This window comes from Lytechinus variegatus, chromosome 5 (assembly GCF_018143015.1).
Source record: "Lytechinus variegatus isolate NC3 chromosome 5, Lvar_3.0, whole genome shotgun sequence".
Taxonomy (NCBI): domain Eukaryota; kingdom Metazoa; phylum Echinodermata; class Echinoidea; order Temnopleuroida; family Toxopneustidae; genus Lytechinus; species Lytechinus variegatus.
The window spans coordinates 28451026-28474102 of NC_054744.1; the positions used below are offsets into that span (position 1 = coordinate 28451026).

At 35.7% G+C, this 23077-nt stretch overlaps 1 protein-coding gene across 3 annotated transcripts in view; it reads right to left on the bottom strand.

The window, feature by feature from the left end:
- Positions 1-309: 309 nt before the first annotated feature.
- Positions 310-23077, bottom strand: part of LOC121415876 (serine/threonine-protein kinase ULK3-like) — a 31724-nt gene continuing 8956 nt past the window's right edge. For 2 of the 3 annotated variants that reach the window (XM_041609250.1, XM_041609252.1), the window contains 10 exons: positions 22757-22861; positions 20001-20144; positions 19337-19419; positions 18244-18399; positions 14762-14867; positions 14108-14296; positions 13424-13491; positions 12494-12569; positions 3968-4056; positions 310-1155 (listed from right to left, as the gene is read on the bottom strand). In XM_041609250.1, the coding sequence (XP_041465184.1) occupies positions 1003-1155; positions 3968-4056; positions 12494-12569; positions 13424-13491; positions 14108-14296; positions 14762-14867; positions 18244-18399; positions 19337-19419; positions 20001-20144; positions 22757-22861 (1169 nt within the window). In that variant the 3' untranslated portion in view covers positions 310-1002. Of the gene's footprint in view, positions 1156-3967; positions 4057-12493; positions 12594-13423; positions 13492-14107; positions 14297-14761; positions 14868-18243; positions 18400-19336; positions 19420-20000; positions 20145-22756; positions 22862-23077 lie in introns of those variants that run through there. The other variant, XM_041609253.1, reaches the window with a different exon arrangement.

A 23077-nucleotide genomic window follows, 5' to 3' on the forward strand; every position in this document is an offset into this window, starting at 1 on the left:
TGTATTACATGTACTTGAAACAAATTTCAGCAGCCAACATGCACCCAATACGCAACTTGAATTCAGCATCCAATACGAAGTATAGGGCTATTCGATTCTTACCAGAACATCATCAGATATTCATTGATCTGCTGTACTTAAACCGTAACACGTGCTTGTGATTTGTTCCATGCAACTAGCTAATAAATGCCTCAAAATTTATTTTGATCTATTCATTTGAGCTTTAACAAATCAGAGTGTAAAATTTGTAGATGACCTTATAAATATTCAAACTTGATGCGCATCATTTGAAACAAAAGCTTGACCACACATCATGTACATTAACATTCATTTGTTTTGTTGTTTGTATCAGATCCTCATGACACAATGGCATATTACGAAGCAAGCCTTCAGTCTCTTTGTGGAGCTAAGTGGAACAGGACCTAATCTCTGTAAAAGTACCGAAAGGTGTAGACTGCGCTTTAATAGGCAATGATGCCACTCTGTTGGCAAGACCAAACCCAGGACCACATCATTTGCTGCTGCGGAACCATGTCTCTGGAACTAGCTCCTCTGCTGTATCCATGAATCGCCATATCTGAGATATTCCCAGCAGTCATTACAGATATTTCTTTTTAATACTTGCCATTCATGTAGGAAGCTTTTATTTATAATTTTTCTATGAGTGTATTGTTTGGCATTATGGCTAACAATAGACAATGAACATAGTCTGAAATAATACAAGCTTTCAAGCACGTCTAGGCATTGTAAATGACACATTCTTTATGTGACCTCAGCTGCCAACCAAGTCACATATAAAATTATAATGTTAAACTTTAATAGACTGTGCTTTCAGGCCGCAATGCTACTCTGTGGGCTAGACTAAAAACTGCTACTTCGTCTGGGGACAGATTGTTTGCCGTTGCTGTGCCGCACCGAAAAAAATCTTGAAAACTTTTTCACGTTCAATAAGAATATAAAACTACATTTTGGGCAACTTACCGTTGGTTTCAGGGTGGCTAGTCAGTCACTAATGACATTATCTAACCTGAAAAGGGTATTGGCATCAAATGGAATGAAACTGAAATAATTGAACGACTTACATTCCTTGCTATGGTCATTGCCTTGTATGTGTCTGTCCAATGAAGATTGTCTCATCGGTTTCATCTTTTCAATCTGATAAGTGAAGGGATGAGAGCGATACATGTAGAATGAATAACAAAAAGGAATGATGACATATGCCGCAAATAATTCTTAGTAATACTAAGGATGTAGTTTAAAGAATGTTTGAAATGCTTTGATTTCACACAACCTTCCCGTCATGCCTTTTTCAATGCAGCATTGTAAATTTCTGATGGATCATATTCCCCATAGTGCATTTAAAGCTGAGACGCCATCTGAAATAGGCATTCTTTCAGAGGAAATGTTATTAGAAGAATTTATTGCACTTGTGCGATTAAGGTGCATATATGCCTGTGTCGTTACAAGAAAGAAAATGTGACCTTTCCATCTGTACAAGCTTAGAATACTTTGAGGGAGTTGAACAAACTTTTCATCACAAATTATTTCTGCCGACCGGTTTTATAAGACAATTAATGCACATTTTTAAATTTGTGATGCTAGAGATGATGTAGGCATCTTGTGTATCCACAATATTATGTAAAAGCAAGTTTGCACAAGCACCTCATGCCCGTCACATATTGTTAATATCCTCACATTGGCCGCATCACAATAATCTCATAAATGTGTAACATTACTTTCACTATGCGTTATACAAGTGTTACATTATGTAATCGATTTCTTTTACATTTATTGTGTTAAAAAGATGATGAATGTTTTTCACATATACTGGGATGGGTGGATATTATAGCAGCATGCAGACCTTTTATCCTCATCCACATGCATTATGATTTTTAGGGGTATTAATAACTAATAAACATTAATTTGTATAGCGCAACTTTTATGGATATATTCAGCTGCGCTTGTTCAGAACTCTTTTTACTTATTTCTACACAGCATATTTTCTTAACTAAAGAGATATGTTTTTAATTTTGATTTGAGGAGAGGCAAGAATGGAGAGCTTCTTATATCAATCGGCAGGCTATTCCATAGTTTGGGGGCAGCAAGTGCAAATGCACGATCACCAAGTGTGACTTTTGTTTTGTGAAATGGGATCTGAAACAATAATTTATCTGTGGAACTTTGCAGGCTTCGACTGTGATTGGGCTTTTTTAAGTTTGAGTAATTCTGTATTGTAATGTGGGGCTTGACCGATTAATGATTTATATACAATTAACAGAATTTTGAATGACATTCTTTGAAATTCTTTTATTCAAGTAAATGCAGACAGTTACATATATTAACAATATACTTTGATGATCACGTAAAATATTTTAATATTGTTATGGTATTTTGTACTTTTCAACTTTGAGTATACATATATGGTTATTGCCATGGGAAACCAAATATCTTTGTATTCGTACATTTACCAATAAAAGAATATTGAATCTTGAACATTGGTTTAACATTTACATCACTGATGTGCAATTCCCCTGTTAAAATGTGAATTATGTAAATAAAAACCAAAAACAGATGAAGAGATAAAGAATAAAATCCAGTGTAATGAATTACCAAAAGTCATTGTATATGTACTGTACATCAACATCTACAGTGTCTCTTTAAAGGTCAAGTCCATCTCAGAAAAATGTTGATTTGAATCAATAGAGAAAAATCAGACAAGCACAATGCTGAAAATTTCATCAAAATCGGATGTAAAATAAGAGAGTTATGACATTTCAAAGTTTCGCTTATTTTTCAACAAAATAGTTATATGAACGAGCCAGTTACATCCAAATGAGAGGGTCGATGACGTCACTCACTCACTATTTCTTTTGTTTTTTATTGTTTGAATTATACAATATTTCATTTTTTACAAATTTGATGATTAGGACCTCCTTGCCTAAAGCACAAAATGTTAAAATAATGGAATTCCACGTGTTCAGGGAGGAATGGAACTTCATTTCACATGACAATGACGAGAAAAAGAATATTTCATATAATAAAGTACAAAAGAAATAGTGAGTGAGTGATGTCATCAATTCTCTCATTTGGATGTAACTGGCTTGTTCATGTAACCATTTTGTTGAAAACAAGCGAAAGTTTAAAATGCCATAACTTTCCTATTTTACATCCGATTTTGATGAAATTTTCAGTGTAATGCTTGTTGAATTTTTCTCTTTTCATTGAAATCAAGTTCTTTTTGAGGTGGACTTGTCCTTTAAGCATTTCATCAAAAAAAATTATCCCATAGTGCACTTCAAATTTCTTAAATATTGAAGAAACTTGAGTCACAAAATCATATAAGTAAATTGATAATGAAGTTGATTGATTTTTTTTCAGCATGAACGATATCAACTATATATTGACTACCGGTAGATAGATTTTTGACAATACAAGGTAAGACTTTATGCCTCCACCATTGCAAGACATAAATGTATTACACACAAAATTTTCAAATAATAAACTATGTGATAATTGAACTTTGACCTTGTCAATCAAAATGTAAAATCTAATTAGGGCCCAGTTAATTTGAAAGAAACTTGCTACTTGTATAATGGCAAGTCTTGTTGGAATGTCAACTACTATAATAGTGAAAATTTAGCTTTTTGATTGTTTGTTCAAATAAAAGGTGAATATATTCCAGTAAGAATTGCAATCATAGCAACTTCTTATGAAATGGGGGCCCTCTACAGTGGACTAAATTTGGATTTGACTTTAAAAAGTCAAATGATATTAAGTTAGTTATCACAAAAACAAAAAAATGGGATGGTTGGACAACCCAAGAACATCAAGTTTCTGACAACCATGTACAAAGTAGGTGAGACATATTGCACAATAAAAAGGGAAGGACGGACAAACAAACACATTAAGTCTATGGCAACCGCCTACAGGCTGCCTACAGTCAATGCCAAGATTGATGAAAGATTACCTCAATATACTGCTTTAAATCCTCGGCTCTGCTCATGCATTTCTCTGTCTCCTTCAACAGTAGATCTCTCCGTTTTCCCTTTTGTTCCACTGCAATATTAAAAGTGTGGAATCAAAGCTATGAAAACTTGGAAAAGCAAGATTATATAAGGTATAGCGTGTAATAACCTCAGTCATATGGGTTCATTATTATTCAACAATACTGTTTTATGGACTTTTTTATGAGACAGGAAGAGAAAGAGACAAAGGAATAAAAAGAAAATCAGAGAGAGGGAGTAAGAGACAGAGGTACATGTAGTGAGAAAAAAGGGGAGGGAGGGAGGGAGGGAGGGGGAGAGGGAGGGGGAGAGGGAGGGAGGGAGAAAGGAAGGGAGGGAGGGAGGGGGAGGAGAGATAAAGGATGAACTGCACTTCACTGGATTTTTTTTCCAAATTCAAAAGGCAAGAATTTTTTTTTATAAATCACCTTTTATTCATAAAAAATGGAATCAAGTACAATAATTGGCCCAGATCATCAGTTCTAGATGAATGTGATACAGGGCAACATAAAATGAATACAGTAAGCTATACATTTAACCCTATCTAGGCCGGGGGGTGCCTCATAGGCCCCCCTCAACGAATCGCGCGATACTTTTGCCGTGTGAAATTTTTTGACCGCGCCGCTCGCTGACTTTTTACTTTCAAGTCTTGCGCAACTTTTGAGACCAATTACAGTTTGTTATACAGTAATTATTATGGCATACATAAATGAAACAAGAATGGTTGGAATGAAATTTAGAGATTACAATGGGGAGAATGAGAAAGCAAGGACTGACGAAAAAGAAAGGGTATGGAACAGATTGGGAAGAAGAGAGAAAAGAAGAAAAGGGGAGAGGGGAATATAGATATAGAGGTAGAGAGGGGGAGTGGGAGAGAAGGGGGGGAAGGTTGAAGGACAAGGAGAAGGGAAGAGGAATCAGTCCATAGTCCATAATAATGCGAGGAAAATTTTCAATCAATTATCTCTAAATGTCTAACAATCATATTGGGAAATTCAGAATGAGAATTAGTGAAGAAGTGTCATGTTGGTCAACTGTGGCTCACTCTTTGCATTATAGATCATGTATGATCCAATCAGTGAGTGCCAATTTGCTCATTGTAAGGATAACATCTTTGTATTTCCTTGAACCGACGTGGTGCAGAATTGTCTTAATTTGCTGTTTATTGTCTCTAGTAACCACCCCTCGACTTCCAACTTCAAAACATTGACACACATAACACCAGATAGGGAAAAAATGTAATAAACAATTAAATACCCAGAATAAGTCCATATCATTGCTATAAATTATGCTGAGTAATTCAGATTTATGATTTTGGTGATGCAAGATAATGCAGTGGGAGATCAAACTTAATTTTTAAGTTATGAATGATTATCATTATAAAGAAATCCACAGAGTTTGAAAATCCAGACTTCAGTGACCACCTTCAAGGGCAACCTGAAAACATGCCTGTATATGAGAGCTTTTTGATAGACATTGTCTTATTGTTCAGACATGTATTATATGTAAATAGTTTTTGTTGTTCTGCTCTGGAGCACCTTGAGCATCTACCGGTAATCAAGATGGAAAGTGCGCTATACAAATCTCATGTATTATTAGTATCTATTATTATGTATAAAGCAGATAAGAGAAATATTATAATGAAGCATCAATCATAAATTTTGAAATGAGTTCTCAGGCAACTTCAGAAAACGAGTAATACAACACTATTAATAATTCAGATGGTAATATGATAATATTCAGTTCTTAGAATACCACATAAATATTCTAAAGCATGTGAGAAGGTAATGTTTTCTTGAAAGGTAAGACATTCCTGAAATAGTGATCTATGGAACCGCATTCAAACTAGATTGTATCAATACCCAAGTCAAAATTTTCATCCCACTGAATGTTAATTTTTTCAACCATCATTTGAGCTTGAAATTGAAGTAAGCTTGTGGCAGGATACCACCTGGTAGATCATCTTTGAAATGAATATTTGATATTTTTCTATCCAATGGCTCTACTTTCCAAGTCTACAGTCATGTAACACCATTTAAAAATGGGACTATGTGATATCTGAGTGTGAGTTGTTTTGACTTTGGAATTAAAACTTTGACCAGCTACGATGGTAGTCCAAAATCAAGATCTACAGATGCAGGCAAGCATAATTCATACTCCCCCAGGCCTTTCTGGTTCATCATTTATTTACGTCTGATTTACGTTTTTCCCCCTGCTCATAAGGGTTACTGACCCTTGCACCATGTTTCCACTCCCTCCTTCCACTTCTTTCTGTCTTGAGCATCCTCCCCGTTCAAACCAACCTTCCCACTTTCCTTCTTCACCACTTCTTTCAATGTAATCTTTGGTCTTTCCCCTTTCCTCTTCATGCCATCTACTCCCAAATCCTAGGATCTTTTTGCAGGTTCATCCTCTTCCCTCCGCAACACGTGGCCCATTCTCCTTTATTCCATGTCCACTACAGTTCCTTCCAATTTCAACATTTCAATTGAGCTCATGTTCTTTCTATCATACATCTTAACAGCACTCATTTCTTGTGAATTTCTAGGCTCTTGGTGTCTAACTATGTATGTGGGCACGTCGTGGTCTAGTGGTTCAGACTCTTGCCTTCCAAACAGAGGGTCGTGGGTTCAAATCCTAGCGATGGCATGTTTTCCTTCAGCAAAATTTTATCTACACTGTGCTGTACTCGACCCAGGTGAGGTGAATGGGTACCCAGCAGGATTAATTCCTTGAATGCTTGAGAGACTACGCAGCCCGGGTAAAGCCGGGTTAATAATAGCAAGGCCCGCTGGGAGAACAGTTTTCGGAACTGAAGTGGCTACCCAGGGTAAATATACTATTACTATTATTAATATGTATTATAGAATGGATGAGAAAATCCCTGCAATCTGATTGGTTGAGAGCTATGGAAGAATTTTTACTGGGTTGCATGAACAATATCGGATATCCCGATAATCAAAACGATATCCACTGTAAACAAGCTATCGCCCGCAAAGGTCATTGTGATGTCATCACGCATGTACTGTTACGCTTGTTCATGTCAAAATTTTGAATTTTTGATCAAGGCAGAATGAATCAAATAAAGAATGCAAAATGATCCAGTTAAGCCCATACTTATGTTTGCCAGGGTTATCAAATTGTCTGCATTACATTTTGGAATTTCCATGCATCCGGTAAATAAATCATACGTCCGGTAAATCATTAATTTTTGTGGTTTATTCAATAATTTTTTTCCATTCTATGAAACAGATGATGCATGGGTTTCTTTCGTGGGTCAGAGGAACTGTGTGCACACGGTAACTTTGGCATTATGGTCTAAACCATGCCAAAGTTACCTTGTGCACCCACTCTAACCCATGCATCATTTGTATACATGGATCTGGAGAAGGTTTACGGTTCACCATGCGTAATATGAAGAAGGGAAGGAAATACAAGCAGAAAGATTGAAACTGAAAGACGAGAAAGGATGAAAAGAGGAAAGTGAGTGAAGTCCTGAAAAGGACTGTAATCCAGATGAGATGAGCTGTATATGGCTTGAGGAGCGATGGTTTGAGTGGTAGCAGGATGAAGTGAAGAGAGGTTACTCGACGTTTCAGGCAGGTTGACTGTCCGTCTCCTGAAGATGGACAGTCCCTTCTTCATATCATACATGGTTAACCGTACACCTTCTCCACACTATAAACTCCACCAAGCAAACCTACAAAGACCATGGAATAGTTGTTCTACTTTTTCCTGCTGGGTGCTTCATAAAGCTGTTTGTAATTTCAAGCACTACATTCCAAAAGACTTTACAAATAACAGCTGAAGACCTGGACCCTGTCTCACAAAGAGTTGTCATTGATGCGATCAATCAAAACTATGGACAGCCAGCAATGTCAACATCTGAAACGCATGAATTTTCAAAATGTTTTCTAGATATGACGTAAATTACATAAATTCATTGGGGCAATTCCACAGGTTGGTGGACATGAGCTTAAAAATTCAAATTCAATATTTTCTTGAATTTTTTAATACTTTAAGTCCTTCATACATGATAGTTTCAGGAACAAGAAATAAAAAGTTTATTTTCATATGTATACTTCGGAAAAAAATGGTCAAAAGTTGAGTCTTCCATTGTGTACCAAAATACAAGAAAAATAGTGAAAAATGAAATAAGCCTTATTACCATTTTTTTGTTGCAACAACATACCACTTTATATATTTCTGAAGTTTAGAAGAGTCAAATTACTTAAAATACATAACCGCTTTTCAAGTAAATTTGTAGTACTCATTCAAAAATAAATATTGCAACCTGTTCAGGTGATGTAACGTGAGTAACCGAAAATACTGACTTTGTTTTCTGAGAGAAAAATTCTTCACAGTTAATTGGTGGGATTTTAAATTCTCTTCCTTCAAACAATCTTTGACACAGTGATTACTATCAAAATCATTAAAAAGTACAATTGTTTTATAAAATTGATGAAGAAAAACTGTAACGTGAGTAACTTTGTAACGTGAGTAACCATCATATAATGTGAGTAACCAGTAAAAATTATTCAGTTCGGTAACATTTTCTGTGGGATGTCAAGTTTTAAGTCTCATGGTTTGTTGTGAAGTTATTTTTGATTAATTAAAGCAAAATGAGGGTACATCTCTTTGATGTGACTCTTTGTTCATCAAAATATCAATGGTCATACAATCACACAAAAGAAATTGAATATTAGTAGAAGTATTCACAATGCGAGAGTGCATTAGTAAGACTTGGTTTTGATTAACCAAACTTTAAAGAGTGTTTGAACAACACATTGAATGCCCTTACCTGTAACCCTATCTAGGCCGGGGTATTTTGGGAGTTGATATGGCCCGGGGGGTGGGGGGGAGGGGGGGGCTCCCAGGCCCCCCTTGAGAACTCGGCCATTGGCTGCACGATCACGCCGAAAATTTGCGTGCAGGTTGTCTTGGACATAATCTACAATACTATACAGTAATTTATTTCATGCAAATTGGTATTAAGCGATTATGCTAATTTATGCATAATTAGTAAGCGAAATCATACTTTTCCCTCCTACTCCCTAATAAAGCTCCAATTGTTCCAATTTTTGGTATAAAATCTCTTTTAGATGTTCCTAGCAATGAATTTTACACACATTATTGAATTTTTAATGACATGTGTGTTGTTAACCATACATGGACAAAATGTAACGTGAGTAACCGTAACGTGAGTAACCATATTATCTGCACCCCAAGTAAAAACCATGTGTTCTTTATTTTTTTAATTATATACAAAGTTTGTCTCCCTAATATACTTCTTTGAAATGGATATAATCAACTTTCATAAAAGCCTTGTATGAGGAGACTTTTCACTTATGTTGACTTTTCATTTTATGCATGTCCAAATCATGTAACGTGAGTAACCGACACATTCCAAAGATTTGCCAGGAGCATAATAGAATTTCCCAAGTTTTGTTTTTATACGAAGGATAGTCCGACTGTGTACTTTGTTGTGATAAGGAGATGTTTAGTTCCTATCAATAATAATGGAGTTACAGCTCCAAGTATGAGTCAAGGTGTTTCCAAATGTAACGTGAGTAACCGTGGAATAGCACTTCAAATGCCATTGTTTTCTTGACAATTTGGTGTGTTCGCCTGTTTACAAAGGACATTTAGAAAAAAATTGTAGAAAAAATTATGACACTGATGGATTTCCATAGTTACAATTGATTGGATCAATCGCTACTCTCTGTATTCATGCTAAATAATATAATACAATTTTTCTTTATAAATGCTTGATTTCAACAAGAAATTCGATCTACAAATAGTGGAATTTCACTTAAAAGCAGATGAACCCAAATAAATGATTACCCATTAGCTTGCTGCTAAACCACAATACAATAATCCATTCTCTCTGTTTTCTTTCATTGCCCTCTATTCTTGACTAGTTGGTATAATGATTTTCTCTCATTTTTTATCTCTCATTAGTTTTGATTTTTGGTTTTACATATAATGGGCTATTCCACGGTTACTCACGTTACATTTGGAGACACCTTGACTCATACTTGGAGCTGTAACTCCATTATTATTGATAGAAACTAAACATCTCCTTTTCACAACAAAGTACACAGTCTGACTATCCTTTGTATAAAATCAAAACTTGGGAATTTTTATTATGCTCCTGGCAAATCTTTGAAATGTGTCGGTTACTCACATTACATGATTTGGACATGCATAAAATAAAAAGTCAACATAAGTGAAAAGTCTCCTCATACAATGCTATTTATGAAAGTTGATTATATCCATTTCAAAGAAGTATATTAGGGAGACAAACTTTGTATATAATTTAAAAAAATAAAGAACACATGGGTTTTACTTGGGGTGCAGATAATATGGTTACTCACATTACAGTTATTCACGTTACATCCTGTCCATGTATGGTTAACAACACACATGTCATTAAAAATTCAATTATGTGTGTAAAATGCATTGCTAGGAACATCAAAAAGAGATTTTATACCAAAAATTTGAACAATTGGAGCTTTATTAGGGAGTAGGAGGGAAAAGTATGATTTCGCTTACTAATTATGCATAAATTAGCATAATCGCTTTATACCAATCTGTATGAAAGAAATTACTGTATTGTTAGACCATGTCCAAGACAACCTGCGCGCAAATTTTTCGGCGTGATCATGCGGCCAATGGCCGAGATCTAAAGGGGGGGCTGGGACGCCCCCAACCCCCCCCCCCTCCCCCCGGGCCATATCAACTCCCAAAATACCCCGGCCTAGATAGGGTTACAGGTAAGGGCATTTAATGTGTTGTTCGAACACTCTTTAAAGTTTGGTTAATCGAAACCAAGTCTTACTAATGCACTCTCGCATTGTGAATACATCTACTAATATTCAATTTTTTGTGTGATTGTATGACCACTGATATTTTGATGAACAAAGAGTCACATCAAAGAGGTGTACACTCATTTTGCTTTTAATTAATCAAAAATAACTTCACAACTCACCATGAGACTTAAAACTTGACATCCCACAGAAAATGTTACCGAACTGAATAATTTTTACTGGTTACTCACATTACATAATGGTTACTCACGTTACAAAGTTACTCACGTTACAGTTTCTCTTCATCATTTTTATAAAAAAATTGGACTTTTTAATGATTTTGATAGTCATCACTGTGTCAAAGATTGTTTGAAGGAAGAGAATTTAAAATCCCACCAATTAACTGTGAAGAATTTTTCTCTCAGAAAACAAAGTCAGTTTTTTCGGTTACTCACGTTACATCACCTGAGCAGGTTGCAATATTTATTTTTGAATGAGTACTACAAATTAACTTGAAAAGCTGTTGTGTATTTTAAGTAATTTGACTCTTCTAAACTTCAGAAATATATAAAGTGATATGCTGTTGCAACAACAAAATGGTAAAAAGGCATATTTCATTTTTCACTATTTTTCTTGTATTTTGGTACAGAATGGAAGACACAACTTTTGACCATTTTTTCCCAAAGTATACATATGAAAATAAACTTTTTATTTCTTGTTCCTGAAACTATCATGTATGAAGGACTTAAAGTATTAACAAATTCAAGAAAATATTGAATTTGATTTTTTAAGCTCATGTCCACCAACCTGTGGAATTGCCCATATATTTTTAAAGCTTGTCTTTCGTCCTCTCCATCAGTTTACATACCAATTACGTTTTACCACTACATGTTGAAAAAGGGTCTCATGGGCTCTGCCTCTCATAAATGCATATTATAGCTATTCATCTGCCATACTTTGGAGAAAGGAGGCAAGTAACAAAAGTATTATTTGTTGTAAATGAGCATTGTGTGTTTGTCATTTACAATGCAATTTTACAGCATATTTCTTTCAATATCTAGATTGATCATATCTTCCCAAAATTTTGCCCGAATGTGCAACAGACAAAGGGTGTTTCAGAAACAACAATAACTCAAATTTGACAGATGTGTCGCTTGCTTCCTTTTGTAAAAGTTGGGCAGTCATGGCAAGCCATTCTGTGCTTTTTTCACTTATTTTGGAAAGGTCATTTCTATCTAGTTCTAATTCATAATATCTTCTATTTTATTATGAATTATTATGATCAACATGCTTTGTGATATATTTGACTTTGGAATGTTATGTTACTCTAATTAAGTGAACAGAAACTCAATAACTACAGTACAAATACACATTTATTATACTAGATCACCAGTAATGTGTAAAGTTGTGCATAAAATAGGAACAGCTCTATGAATCAAAACCTGGATTGCATTTTGTATTAAAATTGAAGCGAATTCTATGAGCTCTCTCACAAATTTTATTGTTTTTAGAATTTAGCAAGAAAATTGCTAAAATAAATTGTCTCTTCTTTCATCTCTCAAAAACCCCTTTCACCTGACTTACATGCAAACGTCCAATGCCAACCATTCCTAAGTTACAAATGAACTACATGTTTCCTATACACTTTGGAGAAGGACCAACCGGTGCTAGTAGACTCACCTTGTAATAATGGCATTAGGTGAGCGAGAGCTTGTTCATAGAGGTCAAGTGCAATCTGATATTCTTCACCGATGTCCTAGAATAAAACAAATAATGCAAACTATACCAAATGTAAAAAAAAAAAATTGCCAGGAATTTCCTCTGCTGTTGCGGGTTTTCCACTCCTATTTCAACCAAAGTATTTGCTTTGTTCTTATCTCAAAGGGATCAGACCTTCTAGTCCTGACAACCTATTGAATTTCTTATCCTTTCCATGAATCTTCCAAACTTTGATACAAATTACTTTGAAACCCTTTAGTAGATTTATTGCATTTTTAATACCCTTAATGTGTGTTACATATATGTGTCTGGTATTGTTAAAGATACACTTTTACATACATGTTTCCTTTGCAAACACAGATGATGCACATGTACAGGCTTTGATAAAATACTACCTTGTTCACACTGTATTTAACACTAAGGGTTCTAATCTACAAAGGTTGGATTTCAAGCTTAGCTGATAAGAATCAAAATGTTTGAAAATTAGATTTGGCAGCACAGAACTGGGAGGTTTTTCACAAAGAGTACAGTATAGCGACTCATTGGGTGCAGCAAGAAAAACTTTGCAATCAATTGCAAATTCACAAGTGAAAGATCAATTTGAACAAGAACATATCAATCTATTTTTGTTGATGCATGGAGAGACTAGCTTTTTATCATACATTTGCAATTAACAACAAAAACTTGTGGTTGATTTTAGGATCTGAAATTGAATTGCATTCGATTGAAAGTTTCTTGCGATACCAACATCTAATTAATGAATAAGCAGTAGTGTACGCCCTGTGTGAATTATCTGACCAATCACTGTTGTTCATAAAGTTGAATGGCTTTTACATCAGTCTGCTAAACTTAAATATTCCAGAATTCCTGAATATTCTCTTTTCTGCCTACCTCTCTTATTGCATCTTTGACAAGTTTCACAGCAACTTTCATTTCTGGGTTACCATTAGCCATTTTATCTGGAAAAAAAATAGGAATGAGATAAAATCTCAAAATGAATGATGATATTGTTGAAGATAGACAAAAAAAGCACGAAACAGGAAATGAAGAAGGCAAGAATGAAATACCCTTTCACAGTGTAATTGGTCAAGGAGTTACATACAGATAATTTTCATACATGTTTAAGGATGCACATTGTTCTATCAATTAGATCTCAACTCTACAATGTTCATGATCTTGACAAATGCAGTTTACTTTTATATTTTTCACTAAAATAACCTTTCAACATTTAATAATGAAGCTCACATACAACACTTATCTCGTGTTGAGTTGGAAACTCTTGTTAAAAAATGCTCCTCCGGGAGCGGACAGATTGGATGAATTTGTTGCGGGCAAGCCAGGATCAAATGACAAGGGTAATAAGTATATGTGAAGCACTTTGTAAGGCATCATTCTGATGGACTTTCCTTGTAAAAACGTATGTGCTGTGTCTTTTGGCAGGAATCCCGCTCTTAAGGCAATATACGCCCTTTCATAGCGCCATTGTTTTATATATAATGAAACGTGAAAAAATGCAGTTCTTACTTTTGAAAAGGTACCTAAGCAAATGTAAAAGCAGAAAATCATTATCATTACCTAACAGATGGATATCATACACTGGCCCTGATTCGGTGGAAGAACTGCATGCTTGCTCAGCGTCACTCTGGATGGAGTCGTTCAAAGATGTCTTCTTTGGTTTTAATAATCCCTTCAACTCTTCGGCTCTCCTCATGTACTCACTGGCTTTCGTTCTTAGAGCTTCTTTCTTGGTGGGATCTTGCTCATCTAAAGAGAGAAATGAAATCAATAATCAAATAATAGTGTTTAAAAGGGAAGAAAAATAAAAATCAGACAAGTAGATCAGTGAAAGTTTGAACAATATTGAACAAACAATGAGAAAGTTATGAAAGTTTTTAACATGTATATTAATAAAAAGTGTAAAAGTTATAAAAATTAGTAATAGAATATGCTCATAATTCGCTTTGTAAATTCCATTTAACACATGTAAAACAATGGGAAATGCAGGAATACAGCAGTGTTTGGTAGCAAGATTCCTACTAAAATACAAACACACAGAATCTAATCGATTCATCGTCAGTAACATACGCATACATGTACGCAATTTTTTGAAGTATGTAGAACCGTCAAACATTTCTTTACTTAATAGCGTGAGAACAAGCCATTTTCAGGAACATAATGACCTCTGCGACCTTTATCTTTCACCTTGTGGCATGATACTTAAATACTCACATTGGACAGCAGGGATGAAATACTCCATGGCTTTGAGATAAAGCCTGATTGCTTCTTTCCATTCTCCTTTCTGATCAGATTTCACAGCATCCATTACATTTGTTCTCTAAAATGAAAAAAAAATGATAAGTTCATAAAAATTCAAAATGTAAAAAAATACACCTGCACACTGTAAAATGTGGGATGAACTACACTTCTTTAATAATTTGTCGTAATTCCCACCATGTACTGTACACCATTCTATATCAACCCTTTCCTTTAATATTTGATTGAACCTGTCAATGAGATATTTGTTTTATTTTGTTATTGTGTTATGATCCTGGCTTCCTTGTGCACTTCTTTATGCTACTAATTTCATTGATTTCTATAAAATGACATACAATCAACGTTCTCGCCAGTGTATAATACGCATGGTTCAAACACCATGCGTGCGGAAATGGAGACCAAGTGGAACCATGCATAAAATTTCAGCGACATGTGTGGCAACATGCGTGGAAAAATTAAATGGAAATTTTCAGAAAAAAATAATACACTCCATGAACTCATCTTAGTGATATCAACTTCATTTATCGGGTTGCGCCGAAGTCCCACCAACTTAAGACCACTTACAGGCCTACTACAGCTAGGAAAGTGGCAAGGCGCCCAGCTAGCTCGCGGCTGCTATTGCGGGCATATGACGGCACGGTACGGTCGTTCCGTTGCCTATTCCCCCGTCTGCCCCGCACATCACATCGGCTATGCTCCATGACCTACCGGTAGCTGCGCTTACTGATATGATGGGAGTGGAACTTGGAATAAATGCATTGTATATACAAGGAACATGTACTTGTACTGTGTTTGTCATTTATCCCGCCCTCTATACACACAATGAACGAATAGCAAAGGAGTTGTATTGTTTTTGCCATTTTATCCCGCCCTCTCTGCACACAATGAACGAATAGCAAAGGAGTTTGAGAACTGTGCGTGACCGCTATGGTGCATGGATGTTAGGCCTGGGACGATTGTCATTTTTACCATTCAATTATTTCCTGAAAAAATAATCGAATGATTCAATTGTTTGTCGGGAATCAGGTCTTTTTTAAGTCACAATAGTTGACCTACTTTATGGTGAAATCTCCATCAAAGTCACATGTTTAGAATAAATGAAAGTAGGACCTTTTTCCCCTTCTCCATGATATTTATATCAAAAGAAACTACATGAAATGAGATTAAAACTTTCAGTTTATTGTTCCAATGAAAATCCTTCCTAAATCCATGCTGGTACTCTGGTATTATGCATGCATCCCTCCAAGTGCCACACCCCTGCATATGAATGAATCAGCCCAGATCAGCCAGTCCAAAGCCCAAAGATGTAAACAACTCATTCATGAACTATTCTTTGAGACTGACCCCAGGTGGAGCATTTCTTGAACAATTTCATCCCTTGCCCACACCATGTCCCCGCCCCCACTTGTGGCACTGCCCACGATTCTACACATGTATTTCAAAAAAATATTTTGCAAAATATTTAATTTGAAATACCTTTTAAAATTACGATTTTTTATCATTTGAAACTACATGTATAACTGGGTCTATTTTTGGAGACTAGTCGAGAAAGTACCGGTGAAGACGGGCGCATGTTGGAATGTAGTTTTCATTGTGTGAGGGGGATAGAAAAAAGGTTGCATTATTGTTTTGAAACATGAAAGGAATTCTCCGGCTCCCACCCTTATCTTTCTCTCTCCCTCACACACACAGAGATGGGGAGGGGTCAATTTATTTCTGAAGTCATGACCTCTCCTGATAAGGGAACCACTGCCTTCTTCTTTGTTTCCCCAAAAGTTTCATTGGCTATCCGAAGGTCCAATCAGCTCAAGTGAGCTTGGTTGTGTGTTTTCTTATTGTTTTGTGCACGCAGACAATGAACTCATTTTGTGTATCGAGGGCAAGGTCGGGTGGGATTAAAAAAAATTCGGAGCGCTTTCATGTTGGTGTGTAACTGTGAATGTAATACAATCATTGATTATTTTTGAAAAATTATCTCGGTAACATAATTTTTAAACCTGTATGAAGTGTCATCATTGTTTTCTTGTCATTTTGTTATTATTACCTTGGTATTTGAGTTCTCCCAATGTCATAATCGGGATCTGCCGAACATTCGATTTGTGTAAATTTTGCTAATCGATTGGTGATTGGCGGCATGCCAATCGAACCATTTGATCAATCGATGTTTACTCCCAGCATTTATGTGCATTTGTGTGGGTTTAAAAATATGCCACAATGGGGCTTCCTTAGCGTCTCTCTATTTGATGAAAAGGCCGTCGCTTCCGCGCTCCGCCAGGGGGGGGTGAACCCCCCCCTCCCGCACCCACCCCCCAGGAGTGGCAGCACAAGTCCCCGACATGGGTGAATTTTTTTCTGGCGAGAACGCTGCATACAATGTCTATTTCATTTTTGTATTCTTTTTTTTTAATTTATACAAATGCCTAACAATTTATAATATCATTCTCTAAGATATCACTTCTTCATACATGTTTTACCCATACCAGAACACAAAGCAAAACCCCTCCCCCCCAATTGAAAATCCCTGCCAAGTCCATTCACGTGTATTATGTAGAAGGGAGATTTCAACTTGTTTTTGCAGGAATTTCTTCAATGATGGATACCTGAATTTGTCGTGTGAAAGAAAATTTAGAACTTTTGATGTGAGACGAGGAAATGCTAGTAAACACTATAATTGGTTAATATATTAAAATGGATGATAAATGTAGTTTCACACCTCTGTTTCAAGAATGTACCATTTTATGGATAACAAAGATTGGCAGTCTACCAGGCAAGAAATGGAAATGGTGTCTTACTTGTACAACTACAATAGTGGGTTAGATATGGGATGGGTTCAAAAGATTCAATTTCTTTTAAAAAAATGTTGCCATATCACACAATCTTGATCTCAGTGATTGAATTATGCAGTGCCATATGATAATTTTGTAATAGTATCTATTTGTCTTCAAAAAATATTTAAAATATCAACCTACCTGAGGGGTGTTTCACAAAGATTACAGTATAACTTCGAGTTGCATTTAAATGTCTACTTGCGTGCAGTGTAAAAGGCATGACCGCATTGGTCACATCATGCGAAGAGGACGTGCAATACTGCGAATTGATCAATAACATTGCGGGTTGCATATGATGTACGTGTCGGCATTTAAGTGCGACTCTAAGTCATACTTAAATCTTTGTGAAACACCCCCTTGGACTTGCCCTAATCTGGGAGACACTATTACCCCAATACACTAAGGTACCTTGTCTGCGGCTTTAACAAGGGAATCCCCCAGTTGGTCTTTCATTTCCAATTCTCAGACTTATTAGACAAAACAATGGCAAATGCAGGGAAGCCCTTATGAACATACACATAGCGCTTTTGCCACAGAATTCCCCGCAAAGACATGGCAAAGACTTAAGACAAGACAAAAGTGACAATGCTCTACTTGGCCTGAACTTACAGCTTTATCAAGTGAATCTTGGCATGGCATGTGTTCCAGATCGATGAAGGGATGGTGGAAGAATTCATCAAAGTCTATCCTCTCTCCTGGATCTCTTTTCAGAAGTCTTGATAGGAGATCTCTACAGCAATCAGACGTTTCAACGAACGTAGGAATCTGATCCAGACATGAAAATATAGGAAAACCTGTGCGCTATATTACAATGTAGTAGCCACTTTTATCATTGACGTTTATTTCATTTTTGTAAAGTGTTCTAACAAAAATCTGTGAAAGACAACAAAAAAGGTATGAAATTATGCGATCCCTATGCAAAGGAGAATGGTTAAGCAAAGAGACAACAGAAATTTCAATGTAATTTTAATTTGTTATGAAGAAATGAATAATAGATCATTATCCACATTACCATGGTAACCATCAACACTTAAAATGACACTCAAATAAAAAAAATATGCTGGTAATCTCAACATTGTACAATGGCCACATATCTATGCTCCCCACCTATATGAAACCAAATATGTACATTAACATTTCAAAAGTTCTATTTCAAAATTCCCTATTTTTGATGCGTTGCACATATTGTCCATATGAAAAAAAAAACAGGAAGAAAAAATGTGATTAAATTTATACAGACATGTTCAAGATACCTCTGAAGAAACTAAGATTATCTCTTGATTGAGATTTTGTTCTCAACACAAATTTTGAGTTACCACAAAATTTTAGGGTACTAAAGGCTTAATTGATAGTTATTATGTATTTTCATCAAACACATAAGTATGAACTTTCATGATCATGTCAGGAGGCTTTTGTACAACTTTTGACCTTTTTTTTACTATGTGTTGCAATGTCTGAAAACTGTACACTTTTGCTGAGAGTAGGTTGGTCAATGCTTACTCAGTTAAGCCCCATCCACCCCGGTCCTTGATGGCAAAAATTACACACAAGTCACCGTAGCCTGTAACACAAAACTTAGCGATTGATTGTGGGGCTGGTTTTTATGATATATCACACAGTATATTCAATGCAATCAATCTTTAAAATCAATGCCATCATCAATGGCTAGGTTTAAAGTAATCAGGCCTTGTATAGAGCTTACCTCAATAGGTTTAGGACTTCTAATCTTTTCAGCTAGCTGGGCATAGGAACTTGAAGCAAGGGGTGGACCACCGAAAAGACATTCTGAGAAATAATGAAGAGAGGAAAAATGGTGGAAAGATTTAGTCAGAAAATTAATGAATGCCTGGTATCAGCATACATCAAGACTTCGAATATATTATTTGAAAGGATTACTCTCTAAATAGAAAAGTAAGAAAAGGTCCAAATACATGTTCACTCACATATTGAGTGTTCCTGTCCAATATTGTTGTCAAAATAATTTTTGGGCCCAAATTCACAAAGGTGTTGCCAAATAAACCTATTTAACCTAATTGTCAGCCTTTAGTCTTATGCCAAGATGGTCTTATTTTGTCTCTTTTGTCTAATAAATGCAATATTTTACACTGTTTAAATGAAAATTTTCTTCATAAAGAGTTATCATAAAGAGTTCATCAAACTAATTGTAAATGGTGTTAGATCAAGTGGATTTAGGTGAGATGGGTATAGCCTAACTGGAAAATACATGAAATGACAATGGACTAAATGGCGATTTTATCAAACAATAATGGATTATGACAATTTACGGTTTGATGATTTGAAATGAAAAGAAATAGAAAGTAGATGATGTAATCAAAGACCAATCAACAATTTATGGCTATTCTTACCAAACATTATGACCCCGACTGACCAGAGGTCGGCCTTTGCATTGTAAATCCTGTCTGTTATGATCTCAGGGGCCATATAGAGGGGTGATCCACGCAGCATGTCTGTCTGTACGTCCTCTGTGATATGCTGAGCAAAACCAAAATCTGAAAGAACAGAAGCGAATTATGTAAGTATATAATTGATTAAATATATAATTATATATAAGCATATAATTGATTAAATTCTTCTCCCCAAGTCAGTTCTTTGTAATGGTTGTGAGGTATCACGTTTCTTAGTTCTTAATATCTAATTTCTATTTGATTCCTTCTACTAAATGCTTTTTTTTTATTATGCATTGTTCACACAAAGAAGAATGGGGTGTAAGAGATTGTGCGAGTTAATTTTTTGGGCTACTCGCGATATCTCTTGATTCAACTCGTGATAACTCTCTGTTACTCACAGCAACTCGGGAAAGCTCTTATTTAACAACTCTTGGCAGCTTGATGCAACTCGAATGATGTCGTAGTAAGCTTGTACAATTTTTTAAAAATTTCAAATTTTGTCAAGCTCTTGAGGACTCTTGAAAGACTCGATCAAACTCGGAACAACTCAAAGTAGACTCGCTATACTCGTGAGCAACTCATCATAATCTCTTTGCAAATCAGGGAAATTTGCATAAATTAGCATACATGTATATCTCCATACACGAGTTCCCGCAATTCTAATACAAGCTGCGAGTTCTGCAAGAGCTTGCCGAGTCACTGGGGAGCTGACCACAAGAGTAAAGCGAGTTATGAATAGTGTGAATGATTTTGGTTTCTATCACGTGGTTCAGTTTGGTGAGAATTAAAACACTGTGTACCTTTCATTAACCAAGATGCCCGAGACTCGTATCAAGTTAATAAGGTTAATAAAGTGAAGGATCGAGAACAAAATGACCTCCAGCCTTTAGACTTGTCAGAGGAAGTGATAGCGTCAATGGAAGCGAAGGAGTCTGAAATCCTCGAAATGGAACGTGCCACCGAGGCTGGGGTATCAGATGGCCATGAACAGGCCGCCACGTCTGGGATATCAAAGCCACGGAGGAAAATGACGCCCTATACATTGACAGACGACCCAAGAACAGAACCTGGCGGAATGGTTCTCAGACAATCCATGTCTGTACAATCGAAGATCAAAACATTCAACAACAAAGATCTGAAAAACCGACAAATATCAATCGCTTAAACTATCCAGCATGATGAATTCTACACACAATCATGAAATAATAGGTTTCCGTGGCAAAACAAATGGATTTTTTCTAGTTTGACCACTAAATATAATTAGAACATAGTGGTGTTTTGTGACCTAATCTTTAATCACTGTTTGTTACAAACATGGATTACGGGGATGAAAAGATCATCAAGTCTGTACAGCATGACGTGAAACTTACAAACGTATTCCACAAAGTGAATCTTGTTAATAAACATGAAGTTTCATCGCAACAACTTTATTTGTCTCCTTTTGTGGTGTAAAGTTATGCAATGTGTAGAAGCTGAATGATAGAAGATGAATTATATTTATAGGTAAAAGTTGGCGTCTGTGGATAGAATCTTAAACATTTTCTAGGTTGCGAGATCATTCATGGTGACAGTGGTGGTGGTCGAATCTGTGGGTTATCGGGGAATGGTGGTGAAGTCATCATTTAGTAATTTGCATGGGGATCATGAGACTGTCGATCGAGGTCCAACTCCAGTGAGAAGTTCCTGAAAAATCTCAGAGTCGAAACGCAGGCAATTTTTTAAATTATCCTCATCCTCTGTTGCTAAATCAGCCATTCCGAGACCTATCATCAACCATGGCTTGACCCAAAACTTCCTTTACGTGTTTTTCAACTCCTTTTTCTCCTCTTGAGTCTCTTTGACACGCAGCTGCTGCACAGAGAATCAAGGTCTCTTCTTTCAGAAGGTCTATCTGGTCATCCATCTCGGAAAAAAGCAGAGTGCACGAAAACTCCCATCTATCAAGGGCTGAATTACTTGTATAAAGATCTTAAAAGACTCTCTGTAAACTCTGCCAAATTCGAGAAAAGATCTCAATCACTCGAGCAGTACTCGGTACTACTCTTCCTGACTCATACTTACGGTCTGTTCAATCTTTCAAAAAATTCCTGAAAATGTACCATTTTTCCCTGATTTTTCTGAAGCTCGCAGGGACTTGTACACCCAACTCAGCTCTGTGTGAACAATGTATTAGTGGTATAAAGAGGATTTTTATCTCTGATTCTGACTAATGTTTTAACTTAAAATGCTCCCCCCCCAAAAAAAATAATAATAATAATAATAATAATAAATTAATAAAAAAATTAAAAATAACAAGAACAAGAAGAATGAGAAGAAAAAAATGATGAAATAGAAAACAAAATAAAACAAAATTGTTTAAAAAATAGAAAAGGAAAATGTACTCGTAATCTTAATAAAAGTTTTAAACAGCTTAAGATAATTGGATAATTTGTCTATATCAACATAATTTTTTGCTCTATTAAAAAAATATTATATTCCTACATGTAGCATCCAACATACATGTACATATATCATCAGCATAAAAAGCCACAAAGATAAGTAATTAACCGTGAATATGCAATGACCCTTTCTATTTCATTATATAAATCTTTATATGCATTTTTCAAATGGTGGCCAAATTTTTTTAATAAAGGGTAAAATCTGTTAACATCTCTATGAATATTTGATAGTTGTTATAGTTTGTATTATTCAGAATAAAGTGTATTCAGGTGTACCTGCCATCTTTAGTACTGGGTTGTAAGAATTTGATAAGAGAAGGTTCTGAGGTTTGAGGTCCATGTGTGTGATGCTTCTTGAGTTAAGGAACTGGAGGGCACTGGCTGCGCAAGAAAAAAGACAAGAATTGAATTCGACCATTCAAATAATGATACAATACTATTTTCATTGACACAAAATGATACTTGTCCTTGATCCTGTGACCTAGACCTACATGTTTGTCCCCTATTCATACACAAGAAAGTTATGAGAGCAATTCAATAATTTCCTCCTACATTGCCAAAGTTCAATGACCTTCATGATCTTTGACCTAGGTCATG